Consider the following 23,128-nt stretch of genomic DNA (forward strand, 5'->3'; position numbering starts at 1 on the left):
CTCTGTTCCAAGACCCAGTGAGACCTATCATGATTTACCCCACTTTGTTTTTTTCTTATGCTATATATAACAATAGCATTTTTATAAATAGGTGAAGTGGGTGGGAAGGAAATAAGTAAGCACACGAGTCTACCTATATGCTATTGTGATGTCACAGACTGTAAAACATCGAACGTAGGCAGAGTAATTGTTTGGTATACTAGAAGGGAGATAATAAAAGCACTTCCACTACTAAAGAAAATTAAATGTGAAGAAAAGGAGGAAAAAAAGACCGATGGCAGTTTGAGTGTAGTGTATTTGTTTTTCGTTTTCCTTAACATACTGTGCCAAGTTTTGTACTCTTTCTGTTTCCAATTTTGCTTTCGGTGAAGGTTTCTCGAGTATCAGCAATCCCACACATAAACATTTATCGTTCTATCCATTAAGACTTAAGGTTTTAGATTTTCAACTATGAGGGAGAACTCAGCCAAAGATGCTTGAAAGATAAATACGTTTAATTAGGGGCCGAGGATGATCATTAAAGGAAGTCTGACTGCTGCAGAAGTCATTAACAATCTTAAATGAAATTTTTATTTTTATGATAGCCATTTACATGTATAATAAGAGCCAATGATTCTTGGGAGCAGTGTGACAGAAACAGAGTGTGGCGAGAACTCATGTAAGACATACTATTTAAATGAGCTGGTGTTAGCTATTCATATTTGTTAATGAACTAGATATGCAGGGCTATAAGAATGAATGTTCTGATGCTTTAAATTTTAATATCTAGAAATCAAGGGTAAGGACCAATTACTAGAATTTCCACCCTTAAAGGAATAATTAATAATGATATAACAAATGGACAGCTCCAAACTTCTGGGAAAAAAAGTTTAATTTTAAAAAATTAAGATCAATAATTGAAAAACAGCTAAAACAGCCATGTCAAGCTGTAGTAGTCTGTGATCATGGCAGCTTTTTGTGTTGGTCATGGATCATAATTCTGAATGTTTTAATATACAATCATCCATATGAATGCATTAGAGACTCTATTATCACCTGTAGTTAATGTTGCCTGTGATACAAATGAACAGGCTGTTCTTTGCTCTTACCTTTATGGTAAATAAACTAGCATTCTGGAGTCACAATAATTAAATAAAATGTAAATCCCTAATCTCATTTGGCTATTTGGACCAAGAAAGTTACCCGGCTATTACCTGTCTGGTTCTAATGATTAGTAGTGATTTATTGTTCTTTTTTTTTTATTGTTCCAAAAGTGCTCTGATGTGGTGCCTTGATGTCTAATGAAAAGAAATTGGTCTTAAAAAGCTACTCATTGTTTATCCTGCCTCTTAGATAACACATTTTTCTTCTGATAAAATATTTTTCTTATTTATTGTTCAAAACACACAATATAGACAATAATTCTAATTCGGGTGCTGTTTTATTTAGTAGTGTTTTATCCCTGGTGCCTGCCTGTCTACCACCATACCTCAGCACATAGCTTTACTCTGAGATAAGCCCCCTCTCCTGTGCTCTCTCTCCCCTGCTTTCTGTAGTTTGTCTGCAGGATGCAGGTTTTCCACTGAAGAACGCAGTGGAGTTCTTACTGTGCCTTTCCGGTTCCAGCACAATCAAAGTTTTGTGTTTAGAATTGTCCTTGACATTCTTTCGTCCCACAATGGGGTGGACACGGCGTGCTGGAAACCATGACATCATTATCATTGACACAGACTTAAATAAATCACCTGCATCTGGCCTCTTTCTGCTTATTCAAGGATTCTTCATCTTGTGGCAGAAAGTGCTCTTTATTTTCACAAACCTTCATCCCAAGGGTGACTAGAAGATGCAAACTTTTACAAGTGCTTTAAAAACAAATATACTATGTGGTTTTAGATGCAGTATGCTGAGTAATAGATGTCTTGGAAAATGTTTAAGGTTAGGCATGAGGCAGAAAGACAGCCACGACTGTCTTTTATTCAGAGGGGATACTCCTAACCTACATGATGATGTCCTTCTGAATATGGATTCCTGTGAAGCTTAATTAAATAGGCATATAAATAGCATTTCAAATACATTCTTGAAAGGGCTTAGTGTTTCATTTTAATAAATTGAGCTTGATGTTCAAAAAACAAAAAGCTTGATGCTCAGTAAATTGAAGCAAAGTACATTTTGGGTAAAAATGACACCATCTCCGTTGCACAATCTTTGGTAAAAGAGGGTTGTAGCTAAAGTATTACTACAGAACGCAGGACACACTAAGTGCCAGCTACGCATGTGAATATGCAGCATTTAATCATTTGGGAAGCAAGCACCCCCTGTAACTTCTCTTTACTTTTTCATAAGAAAATGACAATGAGGAAGGAAGTGCAGCAGAAATCTTGAACATTACCACTATTATGCAAAAAAAAAAAAAAACGCTGTTAACTGTTTTCCCCTTAGTGACTTGATCTCTCAGATGGAAAACTTACGATTCTTCTGACTCTTGGCTACCAGAAATCACATGAGAGGAGCGAGGAAGAAAGACACAAAAGTTATATTTATTTCTAGTACTGAACTTCTCAGAAATACCTTAATTTAATTCCTTGCAGAGACTAATAAAAATATCAGATGAAGGAGCCTTTCAACCAATCAATTATGACAATTGACAATACAATATTGCTGCATATTGAACGCCTAAATGTTTTATGCAAAATGTCCCTGTGAAAATGTTTCTTAAATAAGAAAGACGTCCAGGGCCAAGACTGAATTTAAAGTGGTCATAGAATTTAAACAAATATCATTCAAATTATCTGACCAGTATTATGCCCAGGGGCATTATATTAGCCTAATTTATATATGTGTATTTTACCTTAAGAGGCTCAAGATTTTTCATTTCTGATCCCATGAACTGATATGCTGCAGGATACTACTTGTAAAACATATATTTTAATTTTGCTGTAACATTTGCTAGAATCTGTTTTTCTACCAAATAATTATGACTGAAATGTGATAAGCAAAAATGGTCAGGATAAATTTGGGAATTCACAGAGTCCTATTTATAAAGTTTCTCTTGTTTGAAACAAAATGATTATCACAGAGAGATATTTATCCTGGATCATGTTTGATTCTCATTAGTATTGTTATTATAAAATTACAAATTTTAAAATTCCATGTTAAATTTACTGACTTGCAGGATTTTTAACTGTTAGCTGTCCTTCTCTGCCCTCACATATTCTTTAGTTTGATAGGCAGAAAATTCGAGAGTTCTACTTTCTAGACTCTTCCCATTAAAGATATTACAATTTTAGAAAATGACCTTCTATCATTTATAGATCTTTAACTTCAGTGTTACATATTTTCATCAGAACTTTGAGCTGTTCTTATACCTATATGTTTTTCCTCAAAAATGACTATGATTCCCTACTGGGGAATAAATGGTGAGGAAGAAAGCTATTTATGGAGTGGTAAGGAAAGGAATAAAGAAAATATGTTTTAGAAGTTTATATAAAACAGTGAAACAGGTGTTTTCAGTACCTCTGGGATGCTTTTTTATAAACTGGGCATTTCAAGCTCTGGTATGTAGAATTAGGTTTTTTTTTTAATTTTGCTTGCATAGATTAGTACCATCATAGCTACTTCAAGGAGAGGAAAAAAACATGAAAATAAAATAAGAAATTCTGACTTGCCTCTGGCCATCCAGCATTACCAGAGCTATAGCAGCCAGCGTGCCTTTTTGTCAGTGCAAATACTTAGTTGCTTTTGACTCTTATTGAAAAAATAATGTCTTTCCCCCTGTTTGTCACTAGAACTGCCACCAGAAGAAAAGCCCTTCGTTTGCCCCAAATAAGCACCTCTGTTTTTCACAGCTTGCAGTAATGCTTAAAGTAAATAAGTTCTTGTGCAGCTAGCACTATTGGATTCATTCAATTGCCTGAACAAAGCTATTGTTTAGAGGTTTACAACAAGCCTTTTCTCTGTTTCCTTTAAAAGAATCTTCCTTGTTCCTGTGGTTGGCATGCTTAGTGTAGTAAGCTTTTCTACAATTTTCAAATGCTAAAGATAATTTTCCCCCACAGAAGAAATGAAGGAAGACTATGACACTATGGGGCCGGAAGCCACGATCCAGACCACAGTTAACAATGGTACAGGTAAGGACGTTTACCACGCCAAGGTCATGCGTGTCCTGGATCATGTGGATTCAGTGAGTCAGGAGCAGGAGCGCTGACCCATCCATTTGTATGTCCATGACTTCACAATTAAGTCAGACTTCACAAGGCTCTTGATTGTTTCAAATCAGAATTCTCTATTTTGATATTTTATTCAGCAAATATATCTTTTATTCTTAAACCCCTAATTTGCCTGTGAAAGTTGAGAAAACTGAACTGGATTAAAAAAAAAAAAGAACAACTTTCAAAGCATTCATTAGGCAAACTTTTGATAGTAGTTTTTATTTTAAAAGACTGCTTGAACATAATTTGAAAATTGTAGTATAATAGGCTCAGCAGTAAAGAATCTGCCTGTAATGCAGGAGACATGCGGGTTCGATTCCTGGGCCAGGAAGATCACCTGGAGGAGGAAATGGCAACCAGCTCCAGTATTCGTGCCAGAAAACATCCCAGTCCCTGGGGTCATAAAGGGTTGGACATGACTGAGCACTTCCATTCACCACTAATATTAGTCATTGAGATTCAAATGATATGGTGTAGTTTAGATTATAAAATGTTTTTATAGAAAGGCAAACCAAAATTCTGTGAGCATTCCTCACAAAACTTGATCGTCTGCTTTCCTTTTCATTCTTTCTCCCTTTTATTTCTCAGTACCTTCTAGTTCCCCTAAATAATATTTTCCAGGCAAAGTTTTATAGAGAATTGAAAATTTCTCTTCTTTTTGATGAAGCTAAAAAATTGCAGTAGGAAGGTAGTAGGTAGTGCTCTGTTTTGTTCTGCTGCTGCTATAGAATAGTTTCAGGACAATTGTGACATTTCATGTGCTTTCCCCAAAACTGAACAGCATCTCCTCTCACACCCTCTCACGTCACTAGTGTAAATTTATACTGACTCACTATGTTTATCTCTTTTTTCCTAGATAAGGCTAAATATTTTTGGTGTTTCAAACAATCCCTCATACTACCATGGTAAATATGACCGTAGTGCCCAGGATAAGGTTATCGTCTAAAACAAAAGCAAAAAAAAAAAAAAAAATCACATAGCTATTTCCACTCAACTCACCAATGGAAAAAAGTCACAGTTTTATGAAGCTTTAGAAATGTAAATAATTAAGATATTCATATCTCCCTTATGTTGAAACACATCACAATAGACGGTTCATGCTGTGCTTCTATTTAGAATGCTCTTATTAATAACTTACCAGGCACTAATTTGCATTCTTAGATGAAAAATAAGAGAAATAATAATTTTTAAAAAAAGATTGTAAATTTTCCTTCATTTGAATAATGTCGATATGAGGTACAAAACTGAAACTGTACAATATGGGATTATGGAAAAGGCATAGAATTAGGAACCTACAATCGTAATTTCTAGCTACACTTCTGGCAATAACTGGATTGTGACCTCGGGCAGGTCAGTTACTCTTCTTGACACTCGGTTTCCACATCTGAAAAATGAATAGGTTACATCGGTTGCTTGTTAAGAATATTTCTAGTTTTAATATTCTGTGTTGCAGTGGTACCATTACCATGTAAAATAGAAACTAGACAAAATAGCTTCATATTAAAGCATAATAATAAAGAGATACCATAAATCAGATACTTTCTATAATGTCCCAACTTATGGGATCAAAAATGGCTTTATCTTCCTGTTAAAGACAAATGTTAAATTTCAACCTCAAGCATAAATAAACTCTAATTTCATTAACTTTATAGGTGTTTAAAGTGTCACTAAAGTAAATTTATTCCACAGAATGACAATTTACTAGCTGTTTTATTCATTTGAAGTCTAAAGTGAGGTTAATAAAAATGCTTCCTGTTCAGAAGATTTAAAAATCAATTTTGAATGTTCCTTCACCTACCCTTAAGATTTCCTTTTTCCCATACTACTTACTATTACTTATAGTTCGTATGTATTGTCAATAAATAAATTAATAAGTATTCATTCAGTGTCTTCTATCTATTCACTTTTGTGTGGACATATGGTTGAAGATAGGCCAGAAGTCTTAGATGTAACTATTATTTAATTTGGAAGATGAGACTAATGCACAAGAAAAAAATAATAAGTGATAAGTGAAAATATGTGACAAATATTCCACAAACAGTAAGAATCATAATTCTTTCAAATTACAGAAATATGAGAGATTCTATGAGGTGAATATTCAGAAAAGATTTCATGAAGAAGGTGAAGTTCGGACTAAGTTCATCCATGAAGGAGTGAGGAAGGCCTTTCTAGCAGGACAGGAGCATGTGGGCCAGAGGAAGCAAATTGTAATATCTATTCAGAGGATATTAAGAAGGAAGATTTGGCTGAATCAGGGAGTTCTAGGAGGCAATTCATGGGAAATGATCCCGGACATGTAAGTTAAAAATAAATGGAGAATGTAAAGCAACAGAGAAAAGAGTTCGGGGCATGTTAAACTACCATGATTTCTGTGAATAAAAACTAGACTTCGAGAGACCAACTGGAAATCCTTGGAGTTATTCAGGTGTGAAGCGACAAAAAGCCCGTCCTCGGGTAGTGACACGGGTGAAATTTGTAACCTGACTTCTTCACGACCAATAGATTTTCTGGGTAATGGAATCAAAATGGCTTCAAGATTATACATCTGCATGTTTAGAACATGGCAAATACTATTTCTAGATAAACAAGAAAGAGACCCAGTTTTGAGAAGAACTTGACCTTGTCTTTAGACAAGTATTTTCATATAAAAGTTATATATATATATATGTGTGTGTGTTCTTTGGAAATGAGGAATTGAAACCCAGGAAGTCAGGGTGAGAAAGATTTGAGAGCCATGCAGATATATTCAGATGGTATTTAACATCAGGGCTAAAACATTTATAATTCAGAGTGTATTTATTGAAATTGGTAGAAAGCTGATGCCAGGGCTTCTAGTGGGTAAGAAGAAAAATCAAATTCATTAAAAGAAAAAAGACTAAGAGATGGAAAAATATTAAATAGCCAGACAGCAAAGAAAGAAAGTTTGGAACATATACAATGGTCAGTTAAATCAAAAGATTCAAATAACTGCAACGGAAAGAATCCTGAGCAAATAACTGGAGTTGGTAATTCGGAATTTACTGGTGATCCTCAGTTTAGAACTCTGGCCTTTTAGAGAATAAACATGTATCTCTTCCCAACCATAAGTTTACTGCTTCTTATCCTTAGCATCGTTTTGGATGCTAAAACATGTAGAATTGAAATAAGACATCTTTAATGGTTGAAGATGCCATGGAGCATCTCTTTCTCCCCACCTATGTCCTGCTGATTAAGATCAAGCTATTGGCAGACCTTCCTCTTTAGCTATCCAACCTGTAGTGATATCTTCCTCCAGTGGACTCTTATAAAACAAATCAGTTAAACTTGCTGTAGATGCTATAGAGTGTCATTACTTAATGTGTTGTTTTTTCCAAATTAAATTGCAAACTTTGAGAACATGGATTGGTTTTAAACTACCACATTGTCTATGAAAGTGCCTTAAAATTAATAGTCTCAACAAACAGGTTTTTATTAAGAATGAATATGAAATTCTTTTATATCAGGTACCATTTTTTAATTAAAGCAGAACAAACAGACATTGGCATAGATAAATTTTAAACAGGTTAAGTATATTTTCTGATAAAAAGTGTTGTTATTAACTGGAGTAAGTTGTCAAGAGAAAAAGAAAATGTCTCTATTATTTCTGAATATTCAACACACAAATTTCATTCCCAACTGAAAGTAAGGAAAAGACCTCTGAATTTCCTACTCAAGTCCACAAATCTATTAAATAGTAGAATTTAACCAAGTTCACATCAGTGGATAGAGTAGTCTCTTAGAATTTAAAAGTAGCTCCTTCCTAGTATAGTCTGCTGAGTTTTAACCTGTAAGAACTAGTGGGAAGGACTTAGTTGAATTGAATCACAGAATTTGAAAATTGAAAGTTATACCATGAAACAATTCCTTGACTGTAATTTGATAGCTGAGGAAACTGTAGTAAAAAATGCCACATAGCTAATTAATACAGATTTGGGAATAAAATCTAAATCACCTCAGTTCAGTTCAGTCGCTTACTCGTGTCCAACTCTTTGTGACCCCATGGACCGCAACACGCCAGGCCTCCCTGTCCATCACCAACTACTGGAGTTTACCTAAACTCATGTCCATTGAGTCGCTGATGCCATCCAACCATCTCATCCTCTGTTGTCCCCTTCTCCTCCTGCCTTCAATCTTTCCCAACATTAGGGTCTTTTTAAATGAGTCAGCTCTTCGCATCAGGTGGCCAAAATATTGGAGTTTCAGCTTCAACATCAGTCCCTCCAATGAACACCCAGGACTGATTTCCTTTAGGATGGACTGGTTGGATCTCCTTGCAGTCCAAGGAACTCTCAAGAGTCTTCTCCAACACCACAGTTCAAAAGCATCAATTCTTCCGCGCTCAGCTTACTTTATAGTCCAATTATCACATCCATACATGACCACTGGAAAAACCATAGCCTTGACTAGATGGACCTTTGTTGACAAAGTAACGTCTCCGCTTTTTAATATGTTGTCTAGGTTGGTCAAGGAGTAAGCGTCTTTTAATTTCATGGCTGCAGTCACCATCTGCAGTGATTTTCGAGCCCCCAAAATAAAGTCAGCCACTGTTTCCCCTGTTTCCCCATCTATTTCCCATGAAGTGCTGGGACCGGATGCCATGATCTTAGTTTTCTGAATGTTGAGCTTTAAGCTAACTTTTTCTCTCTCCTCTTTCACTTTCATCAAGAGGCTCTTTAGTTCTTCTTCACTTTCTGCCACAAGAGTGGTGTCATCTGCATATCTGAGGTTATTGATATTTCTCCTGGCTATCTTGATTCCAGCTTGTGCTTCATCCAGCCCAGCATTTCTCATGATGTACTCTGCATAGAAGTTAAATAAACAGGGTGACAATATACAGCCTTGACGTACTCCTTTCCCTATTTGGAACCAGTCTGTTGTTCCATGTCCAGTTCTAACTGTTGCTTCCTGACCTGCATACAGGTTTCCCAAGAGGCAGGTCAGGTGGTCTGGTATTCCCATCTCTTTCAGAATTTTCCACAGTTTATTGTGGTCCACATGGTCAAAGGCTTTGGCATAGTCAATAAAGCAGAAATAGATGTTTTTCTGGCTCTAAATCACCTAAAATATCCTTTACCCTCAGAAGGTTCTTCCCCACTCTGAAGAGCTGATCATGCTAGAAAGTATGGTATCATCTTTGACTCCTACACACTTCACTTAATTAAAGAATTTGTCAATTCCACTATCACAAATACTAAATACCACTTTTATTAATCTGCTCATTTTTTCACTCTTCTAATTTAAATTTTCATCTTTCATTTGAGCTATTATAATACCTATTTTACTAGGCTCCCTGTTTTCAATACCCAATTTCTTTAATCCATTCTTCAAAGTTTGTTTGAAGTTGTTTTCCAAACACAGGGCAAATGGATAACTTCCTTCCCTTCTTCAGTTCATATTCAGCCTTGTATCTCTTTGTTGCTTTCAGAATGAGTCAGCATTTCAGTTGATTTGGCACCTTCCATGATCTAACCCCATCTTGCCTTCAATACTACTTCCCAGAATATGCCCCAGCCCTGAAAGATTGTTGACCCTTTATCCTCCTTTGCCTTTGTTCATTGTTTCCCTTCTACCTAGAAAGCCACTCATTCTTTCTTAGCCTGACAACATCATACACATTCTTAAAGGCCGTCTCCACCAGGAAGCCATCTGACCTTCTCTTTTTCAGGATTTACCACTCATCCTTTTGAGGGCCTTTCTCTCTCATATTATACTTAGTCACCTGCAGGTGCATTTCTCCCCATTAGATTGTAAGCTGCTTGAAAGCAGTAATGATGTGGAATTCTGGTCACTTTCTCACCACAGATCCTAGAATGGTCCTGAGTCAGAAAGAGTATTTTAAGAAATGAGAGCATGAATGAGAGAAAAACAACACTTGGGCTTTTCTTTTATATTTACAGGTTGACATACTTTTGACACCTGTCTGAAAAAATTATACATTTTCATCTTCCTTTATTCCAATCCCTCAGATAAGGAAGACTCAGTTACATTTGGTTGGTCTCTAGCCTGCATGTGCTCCTCTATTTAGTCAGTCCACATTCTTCCTATAATCCATTTCTCATGGTACAAATTCCCTTCTTAGATCTTTTATAGTCCCCCAGGACCTAAAAGACAAAATCCACATTTCTTCAGATAGGCATTGAGAGGCATCACATCTCACCAGTGTTACACTCTTGTCAGACCAAATCCCGTGGTAATATCAAATAAGACTCACATTTATACTACATCTCAGTCTCTCCCCATGCTATCTCTTGAGACTTTAATCTCTAACTCTCTTTCCTCCAGTTATCTGGATTCTACCTACTCTTCTGTTCTTCACAGCCATCTCACCTCCCCTTTCCTTAATGTGGTCATCCTTGAACACCCCAAACCACATCAATCTCTTCCTTCTCTGAAATCCCGCAGCCCTCAGGTGCACACCACTGATTTTAGCATGTTGAGTTGTTCCTCTTTATGTTGTTTGCACACATTTCACCTAGTTAATTTCATGGAGACAAGCAATTCCTTAAGCTTTAAAATAGGGACATATTAGCATGGTATGTATCTCGTAGGACCATTAAGGCAATTAAATAAACAATGTGATCTATTGGCCTTAGTATGTGCCCCCCAAATATTTGCTTTAATAAAAAGATTGTTCCCTGTTTGTCCCAGAGTACAGTAGTGACACGTGGTATGCATCATAAACTGGTAAAATGAATGAATGAATGAACAAGTGTTAGATGGAGAAGAAATGGACTCTGAAAAGGGAAGTCAAAATAGGCAAAACATTTACTGTGATGAGGATTAAGTCCAGTATTTTCAGAAAGTAAAACCAGGATTTAAGTCCCTGAAGTAAAAGTAGTATGTCACTACTTTTTTACAACAAAGTTATATTAGCAGCACAGCAAAATTAATGTATTGGAAGCAGAGCATTGCAAACCCTGATTTATAGTAATAACTTTATATGTTGCATTTAATGTTTTTACACTGCTTCTAATGTTTTAAAAAATGAAAAATGTATGCTTTAACCCATAAAGAATAAGTTTTCATAATAAACCTTACATCTTTCAGATGTTAATCAAATTCAAATTCAGAATGAAATTACTATATAGAATTCTTGAGTGTATTTTTTAAAGCTATTTTCTGAGAAGATTAGAGAAATGGAAAAACTTGGGAGCATTATAAACATGAGTTTGCCTACATGTTAGTAGTAACAAGGATCTATCTTAGGTTCACGGTGATCATTAGCATTAATGCGTTTCCACGTGCATATCAAGACCTAAATAGGTCCCTGATGTTTTCCTCTTTGAATGTGTGAAAGTTATATTTACTCAGACAATCTAGCACTCTAGTTATAAAGAGCTATTAATAACCACCTGCATCTTTGCTTCCTTTGCTGGGAAAAGGAAAACACCATATATCTAGGAACTGGGTAAGGCCAATTTAGGTCTCAGTTCTCAAGAACTAACTGTATTGACTGTAGCTAATAGTTGTTAAACATACTCTCAATATTTTAGGAATAATATATAAGTGCTTTCACAGATAAAAAGCCAAAAGTTATTTTCATATGCTCTAGATTCTAGAGTCAAATAAACTACATTTGAATTTTGTCTCTACCAATTGCTAGTTTCATGAACTTGAGTATAAAAAGCCTTCATTTCTACAATCATGCGTCAGTAAAGTGGAACTAATGATTCCTTGTGTACAGAATCTGATTGTAGCAATTAAATGGTATATCATTTTTAACCAAACAAAACGGTGTTATCATTTTTAAAGTACCAAGTATAATGCATAACACATACTAGGTATGCACTCTCTTTTGGTTATTTTTGTGGTTTGTTTGCATCTGAAGTAAGCTTACCCATTTTTTTTTAAGTATTTTTGATTTCTTTGGTTGTACTCAGTCTTAGTTGTGGTATGTGGGATCTAGTTCCCTGACCTGGGATTGAACCCTGGCCTCCGGCACTGGGAGCCGGGACTCATAGCCACTGAACCACCAGGGAGGTCCCACGCTTACCCGCTTTTATGCACTGAGAGATAAATGTACTCTGAACTATTTTCTCCCTTCACACGGGCTCCTCATTAACTTCTCTAGAATCCAAAAATATAATATTTAACAAATTTGTAATGGGAGGACTAACCAGTTGATTTTGAGAGACTTAGCCAATTAAATTCCTTTGACATCTTGGAAAACTACCCAGACAAGTTGTAGGACAAATTACTTTTCACTGCACTAAAGCTGCATTTGAAGTTAAAATAGGAAGATTAAGAAGGACTAGCTTAGCTTTCTATCTCATTCATCTTTATCTAGCATCATTTTTCTGAATGTAGAAGAGGATTTAGTAGTATTTATTATATTTGTGTATAAGGATGTTGAAAACTGTCAAAGACTTTTCCTTCACTTGATCAGTGACTAGTATCAGAGATCATATAAAAAATATTGGCACTGATTAATAATGAGTTCATTTTTAATTCAGAATTAAACATAACTATTTAAAAAAAGAAATCATATCTTTTTTTCCTTTCTGTCCTAGATAACAATTAAATAATATTTGTCACTTGTTAACAACCACGGAAGTACTTCACTTCATTCTTTTTATAGTTATTTGTTGTGTGCAGAATTTGAACTGAGGTTCAAGAAAGAAACAAAAGAAATAGAAGGTATAATCCTACCCTTAAGAAATGCAAAATCTTATGATGCCATTAAGAAAGACAAAAATTACAATGACGTGAAGGTAAAATTTACAAATGAATAATTATGGCCTCATCAGCTGTTAAATCGGTAATCAATTTGGGAGACCCTACAAAGTGCAAAGCATTTTATTAGGTGTCATGAAACATACAGTGAATAGTCACTTTCATTAATGACATATTCAATTGAGTAAATAAAACAATGGTAGCTAAATAAGAAGTATGTGTAGATGTACTAAAGACATGAAAATAGGGAGGTGACTTAAGAGACTGCAAATTTTAGAGAAGGTTTTTTCCAGGACAAAGGCTTGCTGAACATGCCTCTGTACAAAAGAGAGACAGAGGAAAAGGCTGAAAATGTAAAAGGAGTTGAGGTGAAAAACGGAGTAGATTATCAGAAGAGTTGTGAGGGAATAGCCTTGGTAGCCTTGGGTGTGGGCAGAGACACATCTTTTCTAGCAATAAAATCAAAAGAAGAAGGGAGAATGATGGTAGAGAGACTTTGGTTGAATTTTAGGTAGTTAATGGGATTCACATCATAGAAGTTGCACTCTTGGAAGCAGGGAGAAACAGAGACCATCAATTGACAGTATGGGAATGGACATAGGGTTTTAGTTTGGCAAGGCAAGAATGATACAAGAACAAGGGGAATGGAAGTGACTTCCAAATTCAAGGTGAACCGAGGCAGGCAAAATCAGAATGGGTGAAATGGCCTGAGGGACTTGTCAGGGCCTGATTATCACAATGAAGCACCTGTTTCAGGAGATGAGGAATTGAAGGATGGGATGGAGCAACAGGCTGAAATCCGAGAGTGAAAGTTCCAAGTTTTGCTCAAAAAGATGGCATTGCCCCAGGGTTGGCCATACCCAGGAGTGGCGGGGAATCCCTGTGCTTGGACTAGAGACAGTCAGAGCACCAAGCAGCCAGGATTCTGCGATTCTGCACAGTAATGAAGTTCCCCAGAATGAGAGGAATAACAGCCTGGGGTAAACATTTTCATGGGATAAGTGTCATTGTACTTGAATTGTATAGGTTGTGTCCTAAGACATGATAGTGAAAATGGATGACTTAAGACTTCAAAAAATTACAGTGACAGACTGGAGGCTTTTTGAGGGTCAAGGTTAAGTTTGCTCTTCTCCATATTTCCTTTCAGTAGATGCAGTGTTTATACAGCCTCGATGGTTTATAAACAGGTTGCTTTTCACATTAAAGCATAAATGAATAAACAAAGAAGTGATGAACAAATTAATAAAACAGGCACTCTGATTTGAAATGGTGGTATGAATGAAGGAGTATTTTGACCCGTCTGTATATTGCTCTGAGCTTTAAGACAAATGAAAGCAAGAATGGCTCCGCTGGAAAGGTTTGTGAGGGATGGAATATTATCAAGAGATGACACAGTTTCATTTAATCTGAAGAAGCAGAACTCATGTAGGAGGACATCATTAAGCATGTGGGGGGGATAAACAAGTAATATGTGAAATGGGAAAGCAAAATGAACCGTGAATAAAGTGATTCTTGGTCTCTAGTCCTAAATTAAGCCTTAAGACATTTTTTTTATTTACTAAAACTGTAATAGTTAATAAAAATTCTCCTTCGCAAGATGTTTCATAAAGTTATTTTTGAATTAAGTGCCTTTTGTAACATGATTCAAATTAGGAAATAGAGAAAGGAGAAAAATACAATCCCTAAATATTAAATGGAAATTTTAAATAAGTCTCTTAAGTGAAGCATTTGAAGAAATTTCATGATGTGTTTTCCATTTTACCCCAGTAGATTTAGATGCAGTCACTCAGTCAAAAAATAAGACAAGGGAGAGGGTTCAAGAGGGAGGGGACATGTATATACCTGTGGCTGATTCATGTTGATGTATGGCAAAAACCATCACAACATTGTAAAGTAATTATCCTCTAATAAAATTTTTTTTAAGTTCATAGGATTCAGAAGAGGGAGGACATGAAAAGACAAGTTGAGAAAAAAAAAAGTTTAAAATGTCATATTTATATTGAAGTTGGCATTTATATTGCCTTTCCCCTATTAATTTTATGGTGTCATAATGTTTTGTTTAGAGCTACTTATAATGTCAGAGCAATCTTTTCAGCATCTAAGACCTATTCAAATTATATCCAATCAGGCATGAATACAAACTAAAAAGGTGGGGTTGTCTCTCTTTCTCTCTCTCTCTCATATTGACTCATTATGCTATAGTCCAAAGAGTAATGGGTTGAGTTAGGACACATGAATTCTCTACCCAGCTCTTCTAGAAATTATTTGTGTAACTTTCTACAAATCATTAGCTTCACTATACCTTCATTTTATCTGTTAAGTGAGGGCATTAGACTAGAAATTTTGGACTCCACCCACCCTATCATTTCTTCTAATGAGATTTTACTGGGAAGAATGAATTAAAAAAAAGGAAAATCATGGGCTGTGCAAGTTGCCGCTGGATGGGGAAGTTCTCAGTGCTCCTGCCTCATGATTCTGGATCCGAGTCTGGGGTCCTGGATGCAGGCACACAGGGGCCTGTGCCCGCAAAGGCCTCAGCCTTGGTTTGATGCAGTACTGCTGCCATTTGGGGCTTCCCAGGTGACTCAGTGGTAAAGAATCTAGCCTCCATTTTGCACCGAGCCCCCACATTATATAGCCAGTCCTGTTTATACCTCACAATGTTAAGATAATCTGTGAGTATGAGCAGGATGGGAAGGGGTGGGATCAGGGATTCTCGGCCTGAAGTACCACATAGAAACACAAATTCTGTTCAGGTGTACAAGATCTTTTGCAGGGATCTCAGAAGCAATTGAATCCCAGGTAAAGAGCTAGACCTAGATTTAAACTCTTGTTTGAGCAAGATAGAAAGTGAGGGTGAAAGCCACTCAGTCATGTCCGCTTCTTTGCAGTCCCATGGACTATACAGTCCATGGAATTCTCCAGGCCAAAATACTGGAGTGGGTAGCCATTCCCTTCTTCAGGGGATCTTCCCTATCCAGGGATCAAACTGAAGTCTACCACATTGCAGGTGGATTCTTTACTGTCTGAATCACCAGGGAAGCCCAATGCCCCCAAAATGGTATTCAGAGTGATAAGGTTAGCAGGCTGCAATGGGTTAGGCTTCTTGCAGCATAAATTCTGTGTGTCATATCATTAGCATAGAAGACAGTGGAGAAATGAGAATGTTTTTGTACCTTTATTATCTTCTTGCTTTATAATTTTCCATTCCTCTTGTATCTCTTAATTGGAGTTCAGTTAAAACCTTTAAATTACCTAGGTTTCTTCTGGGGGCTTCTCTGATAACTCAGTTGGTAAAAAATCTGCCTGTGATGCAGGAGACCTCAGTTCCATTCTTGGGTTGGAAAGATCCACTGGAGAAGGGATAGGTTACCCACTCTTCTTGGGCTTCCCTTGTGGCTCAGCTGGTAAAGAATCCGCCCACAATGCGGAAGACCAGGATTTGATCTCTGGGTTAGGAAGATCCCCTGGAGACGGGAAAGGCTACCCACTCCAGTATTCTGGCCTGGAGTGTCCCTTTATGGGACACCTGGGGAAGGGAAAGGCTGTCCACTCCAGTATTCTGGCCTGGAGAATTCCATGGACTCTATAGTCCATGGGCTCGCAAAGAGTGGGACACGACTGAGTGGCTTTCACTTTCACAGGTTAAATAGTTCTCGGGCAGAGGTGAATGGAATGTATATGCTATGCTATGCTAAGTTACTTCAGTCGTGTCCGAGTCTGTGCAACCCCATAGACGGCAACCCACCAGGCTCCCCTGTCCCTGGATTCTCTAGGCAAGAACACTGGAGTGGGCTGCCATTTCCTTCTCCAATGCATGAAAGTGAAAAGGGAAAGTGAAAGTGAAGTCGTGTCCGACTCTTAGCGACCCCATGGACTGAAGCCTAACAGGCTCCTCCGTCCATGGGATTTTCCAAGCAAGAGTACTGGAGTGGGGTGCCATTGCCTTCTCCGGGAATGTATATAGTGTTAACCAATTGTGTAACAGTGAATTTACCAGTTTATCAGACAATTCATTTAGTACCTAAATACTTAACAAGGAGAGAGTCCTGCTGTTCTAAAGCATGTCATTTTCTTCTTGTGTGTAATATTGGTCACAGTTTTAGAGGTTGGGAGAATTTTGTCCTCTAGTCAGATCTGTCATGCAAATTAATGATAATTTTTAATTATCATTAAAAAAATTTTTTTCTAGTTAATTTCATACAATGAGTTTTTAAAAAGAAAGCTGAGTAAGACATAGGTTCTGAGGCAAGAAAAACAGAAATAGCACTTGGCAGGTTAGACAGAAGGGTCATTTTCAGACCATAACCTGTGTACATCAGGAAGAACCTGTCACTTCCTGGTGAATGAATGCTGCAGTTTTACAAGCTTTGTTTGCGATTAGAAGCATCTATCTCCACTTCACAGCAAGAGTTCCCACAAGAAATAACAGATATCCCAAGCTTCTTGAGTGTCTCCTTCATTCATTCAGCAAATATTTAATAAGCACTGTTTCCCTTGTGATGTTGTCTGTGGTTTCCAGGCACCTCCAAAATATGTTTCCTTAATCTGTGTATGTGGGTCCTCCATCAGAAAACTGTGTTCCTTTGAGTTTGTAATTGAAAACAATACAGATAAAACTCTCTAGGCCTAGGCAGTGAATAAAAAGCAAATTGATTAGGGCAAAGAATTAATTGAAATGATGCAATTCTGAAACTTTGAGGATTCCCTAGAAAGCATATACTGGCTCATTTTATAGATGAAGATATTAAGATTAAAAAACATAAGTAGCTGAGTCAAAATGAGTAAGTTAATTATTTTAAACAGGGTCCAATCTTTCAATTCGGGGAAGGCAATGGCAACCCACTCCAGTGCTCTTGCCTGGCAAATCCCATAGACAGAGGAGCCTGGTGGGCTGAAGTCCATGGGGTCACTAGGAGTCAGACACAACTGAGCGACTTCACTTTCACTTTTCACTTTCATGCATTGGAGAAGGAAATGGCAACCCACTCCAGTATTCTTGCCTGGAGGATCCTAGGGACGGGGAAGCCTGGTGGGCTGCCGTCTATGGGGTCGCACAGAGTCGGACACGACTGAAGTGACTTAGCAGCAGCAGCAGCAGTAGTCTTTCAATTATTGAGTATTAGCTGTGTGCCTGGCACTGTCCTAGGCACTGGAAAGCATGCATGCGTGCTCAGTTGTGTCTGAGCCCCTCTGTCCATGAAAATTTTCCAAGCAAGAATACTGGGGCAGGTTGCCATTTCCTACTCCAGGGGATCTTCCTGACCCAACATTCTCTTGCACCTCCTGCATTGGCAGGCAGATTCTTTACCACTGCACCACCTGGGAAGCCCAGGCATTGGGATACAAAGGTGAATAAGACCCTCTGTGCCTCTATTAGCTCGTGGGCATGTAAAGGAAAGATTATCATGTATGGGAAAAATTCAACAATTGAGACATGCACATGATATTCTGTAGAATGAGGGCGTGAGCTCAGATTGAGATTGGCAGAAAGGCTCCTTGACATAGAATTAATTCTGTGTTGTTTCCCAAACCACATTACTGAATGCCTTACTTAGCCAGGGGAGGCAGAGAACTGAATTCCTAGAGTAACAATTCTTAAACTAGGTGTATATCAGAATCCCCAGAAGGGCTTATTAAAACACAGATGGCTGATTCGCATCTGTCTGGGGGTGGACCCCAAGAATTTGCATTTTGAGCAAGTTCCGAAGTGATACTGATGCTGCTGACCTGGGGACCACATTTTGAAACCACTGTCCTGGAACATCCTTAAGTGTCTCTACTGAAAGCATATGGAAGAGCACTGACTTACTGGGCAAAAACACCATCCTTCATAAACCTGTCTAAAATGTAATAAAATAGATTGAGTCTTTTTGGTAATAAACCAATTCTAAAATTTTAGATTTCACAGGTATATGAAAGGTAAACACATATTATCTAACTTGGGGATTTTTGTTTTAAAGGAGTGGTCTTCATACAAATACATAGCCACCAAAACTATTGAAGGGTTTGTAGTCTCTAAATCTGGATATTCATGATCCCCTAAGTAAAAAAACAACAAAAAACACCTCACTTTAAAATTAGACACTGTCCTCAATTGGGCTGCTTCCTGCTGTTGGGGGAGGTATTTGATTCTGCAGAATACTACAGAGTCCCATCCCCTTGGAACTTTCCCTCCTGAAGCTCTTATACACGGGGAACACTCATTGGCATCTGAACGTGTGTTCGCAGGAGAAAGCCATGTCAGAGCAGGCATGGAGAGACCGGTCCAGACACTGTACTAATTCACAAGAAGAGAAGAAAGCTTTGTCACTTTTGACAAGACTTTTCTGTCTTTACACACACCTCTGTAACACCTGGAGGTTCTGTTGGGAAGCCCATGTGGCTATATAATGAGAATAACATCATCTTCCTCAAGGTTGCTTGTAGATATTTGGTGCCAGTGTGCATTCTGGAAGCCTTCTGCAGAAAGTCATGCATCCATTTTTAATGATAAAATATGTATCCTACATTAATTAGTCAATAAAGTAGCCATGAGAATTTATATTCAACAAATGAGAATATGGGCTTTCTTTAAACTAAAAAATTCAATACAAATGACTAAATCAAAATAATTTTCTGTTTTCCTACCATTTAAAATGTTGTTTAAAGAGAGCTTATTTTTCAAAAAGATGACAGATATAGTTATCTAGATTTAGGTCCCTTTGCCTTGACATTTGAAGTGAGTAAAAGCAGATATTATAAATATGTAATTTCTGTTTTATACTAAGGAAGTGTATATGTTTGTATTTGTTTTCCTCCAATACACATCTATGTATGTATGTCTGTGTATTGCAGAATCACACTCACTTTATGTACTTGTCTCTAAATAGGAGAATCACAGAGTAGAAAAGCAGTTCTCGGTCACCATCACTGTGTTCTATCCCTATGCACATGCTCTGGTACTAGTAGGCACTCAACAACAGTTACTAAACAAAGGGATGGATGAATGATTCTACTTAGTTTTTTAATAGGTACTTGCTTCAGCTCTTCTAGACCCTCCAAAATATTTTCTTTTCTAAAAGAATTATTCATTCATTTTGATAGTTATTAAAATGGCTTAGCACAATAGTCAAATATATTTCTTCAATTTCTTAATGAATGTGAAATCATGCTGGGTTATAGACCAGTGTTAATAGAGCACCTGTCTTCCTACATGAACACGTTTGTAACAAAGAAAGAAAATACATGGTGAGAGAATAAAAGTAATCAGAAAAAGGAGATGGAACAAGTATCAAGGTCTCATTATAAGTTAACTACTTGTAAACATACTAAGAATCTTAGGAGTTCTCTGGTGCTCCAATGGTTAAAACTGTGCTTCCAATGCAGGGGGCACAGGTTCAATCCCTGGTCAGGGAACTAAGATTCCACATGCCATGGGGTATGGCTATAAAAAATAAAATAAGACTAATAAAAATAATTTTAGGAAAAGAAATACTTTAAAAAGAGTATTAAGAGTCTTTAAGAAATATTTATGAGGGGAACATGAGTTGAATGATTTATTAAAGAGACCAATAAATATCTTTTATTTAGAGATTTAATTTCAAGAGGTTAATTGCTTGTTTTTAGACAGTAATTTGAAAAGTCAGTCCATGTTGGTATTTATCATTATCTATTAAAAATATTAATATCTAAGATAGACAAAGTGTTTTTATGAAAGTATTATTAACAACATTAGTAAGAGTGAGCAACATATTTACAAGAAATTTGAGCTTTTTTGACTTAAAGGGACTTAGAAAGTTACCCTAACAATATTAAAACACATTTGGCTATGAGGAAACATTTTTAATTAATGAAATTCTTTTTTTGGACAGAGGAAAGTTTACCAGACCTTAGGGAAGGCTGAGATATTTGCAAGACATCAGGGTAAATTTTAGGACTAAATGCAAAATCTCTGGAGAGGTATAGGAAGAAATTACTTGAGGTTTCTTTTGAATTTTTGCTATGGCTTGATCATAAATACCATGCAAATATCCTTTGTCAGTGTGTTTTGGCAGTTCTTCCAAGGAGATCGAGGAGTGAAGAGGATTATAGAAAAACAGAAAAGAAAATGAGGTTGATTTTAGACTAGATAAATGCAGTGAGGAATTTTTTAACTTTCTAGCGAATTTTCTACCTCATCCCTGATTCTGCTATACAGTATTACAAAATCTTTGTAAAAAACAAAAATGCAGACTTCCAAATATAATCAAAACATTTTCTTTCCCAACAGTTTTGAGAGTATCCAAAATTTAATTCCATCATTTATTCTAGACTGGTAACAATCAGGGTGTTTGGGAGTCTAGGAGACGGAAACACAGCATAGCCTAAGGCAGAAGAGGGAATTTTTTTGCTCACTGGGAGGATACAGGTGCCGACTGACCTCAGGAATAAGTGTGGCAAGAAAACTGATATCACAGCTTGTCATCTTGTCTCTGCTTTTCTTTAGGTATCTGCTTCATTTTCTCTGTTGATAAAGTTTCTTATTTTACATGGGATTTATCAGTTCTTTCATTCTACATCATATAGTTGTAGTCACTTGGAAAATATAAATCTGCCTTGGTGCTCTCTTTGGAAACAAGTCCTAAAATCATGGGAAAGGGATTGACTGAAACTCAGTGGGATTCTTGACTACCACTGGACCAATCAGTGGTTTGACCTAGAGGATGGAGAGCTAAGATCACTTCACTTCAGGTGCAGATTAATCCACTGGATCTAGGGGAACAGGATCATGCAACAATATGGCAGCTGCCTTGAGTACCATAAATCTTAGCAATAGGGACAGTGGGGAACCATCCCAAGCAAAGAATGTTTGTGGTACTGAGTGGAGAAACCATATACTAGTAACCATATGTTACTAGCATCCATAGCACATTACATCCATGATGGTTATACCTAGTTCATAGAACACTAGACTCTAACCCACTTAAGTGACTCTAAATATTGAGATATATAACTAATAGCATATCTATACCACGTGAAGAAAAATCGTGATAGAGCTGATAGATTTAAATGATTGGCTTTCTTCGCGAAACCCTTTTGAATACTCCCCTGAGCCCTATCAAATTCTTGCAAGTACTTATGATCACAACTACACAGTTTATCGCATAATTGTTCTACAATTACTTGAATAGTAGGTCTAAGTTCCTACACCTAACTTTTTTTAGAAGACTTCTGCACCAAGACTAGCGTTAAGGACATAATTTATTCCAGATTCATTCCATAAATGATTCTTGAGTGTCTACTAATTTCTAGGCAATATATTTGATGCTCAGGCTACAAAGATGATCAAAGATGATCCTTAACAAGAGCACATGATTTGATATCTTTTGTCCCCAGCACACTTGACATAGAAATCTAGTATGGCCAGATTTGATTTACCGAATGAATTGCCTCTCCAAATACCAGTAGTGTGTCTAGATGCAGTTTAGTTTGCCTATCCAGAAAAATCAGAATTTTCCTCCCTTTTAAGCCGAAAGGCTATTAATGCAAATCCAATTGAATTTGCATTTGATTACATTTCTGATGGAAACATTCATATGCAAATAAAAATTCATGCAAAGATAGCCAGATAATTCAAATACTTGCTGAAATATCAGGATAAAATTAGGATGATATTAAATGTATATCTATCCATGTTTACTAGTTTACAATAAGAATCTTCAAGTGGGACAATGTTCTTGAAAAATTAAATCGTTTCTTAAGCATTTGACAATGTTTAACTAGATCTGAATTTAGAAAATCACTACCACCTTACTTTCTACTGCCATGGTGCTAATAAAGAAGTCAATCCCTGATCAGATCAGTTAAGTTGTTCAAAAAAGGTTCATTTTGGATTCACACATTTTGTCCCCTTTATCTTTTCTTGCACTTAAAAAACAAAAGGTGACTTTTGATAAATCTGAAGTTATTTTGATGATCTAAAACAATGAATAAATAGTTTGTTCAAGCTGGCATTTCCTTCATACCTCCCTAGTGACTTAATGGTGCAAGTTAAATGACACCATCACAGTCACCGCCAAGTATTCTTTGGAAAACATCCATGGCAGCATGAATAGATCAGAGGGAAAGTGATCTTAATCAATGTCCACTCTACTTAGAAAAGATGTGAAGACTGAAGATACTAAGAGAAGATTTAAGCAAAATTTCAAGATACAAAATCTTAATCTACTATTACACTTTCCAAACCTCTATTTGAAGGAAATACAGGTCCTGGAATTAGACCATTGCTC

The 23,128-nt window shown here is 36.8% G+C and overlaps 1 protein-coding gene across 5 annotated transcripts in view; it reads left to right on the forward strand.

Moving 5' to 3' along the window:
* The window catches only part of ZEB2 (zinc finger E-box binding homeobox 2), a 132,003-nt gene that overhangs the window by 89,977 nt on the left and 18,898 nt on the right, over nucleotides 1-23,128 (forward strand). For 4 of the 5 annotated variants that reach the window (XM_006049457.3, XM_006049455.3, XM_006049456.3 and 1 more), the window contains exon 4: nucleotides 4,035-4,106. The exons of the other annotated variant lie outside the window; for it this stretch is intronic. In XM_006049457.3, the coding sequence (XP_006049519.1) occupies nucleotides 4,035-4,106 (72 nt within the window). The remainder of the gene's footprint in view (nucleotides 1-4,034; nucleotides 4,107-23,128) is intronic. 5 annotated transcript variants of the gene reach the window in all.

The sequence above is a fragment of the Bubalus bubalis genome, chromosome 2 (assembly GCF_019923935.1).
Source record: "Bubalus bubalis isolate 160015118507 breed Murrah chromosome 2, NDDB_SH_1, whole genome shotgun sequence".
NCBI classification, from domain to species: domain Eukaryota; kingdom Metazoa; phylum Chordata; class Mammalia; order Artiodactyla; family Bovidae; genus Bubalus; species Bubalus bubalis.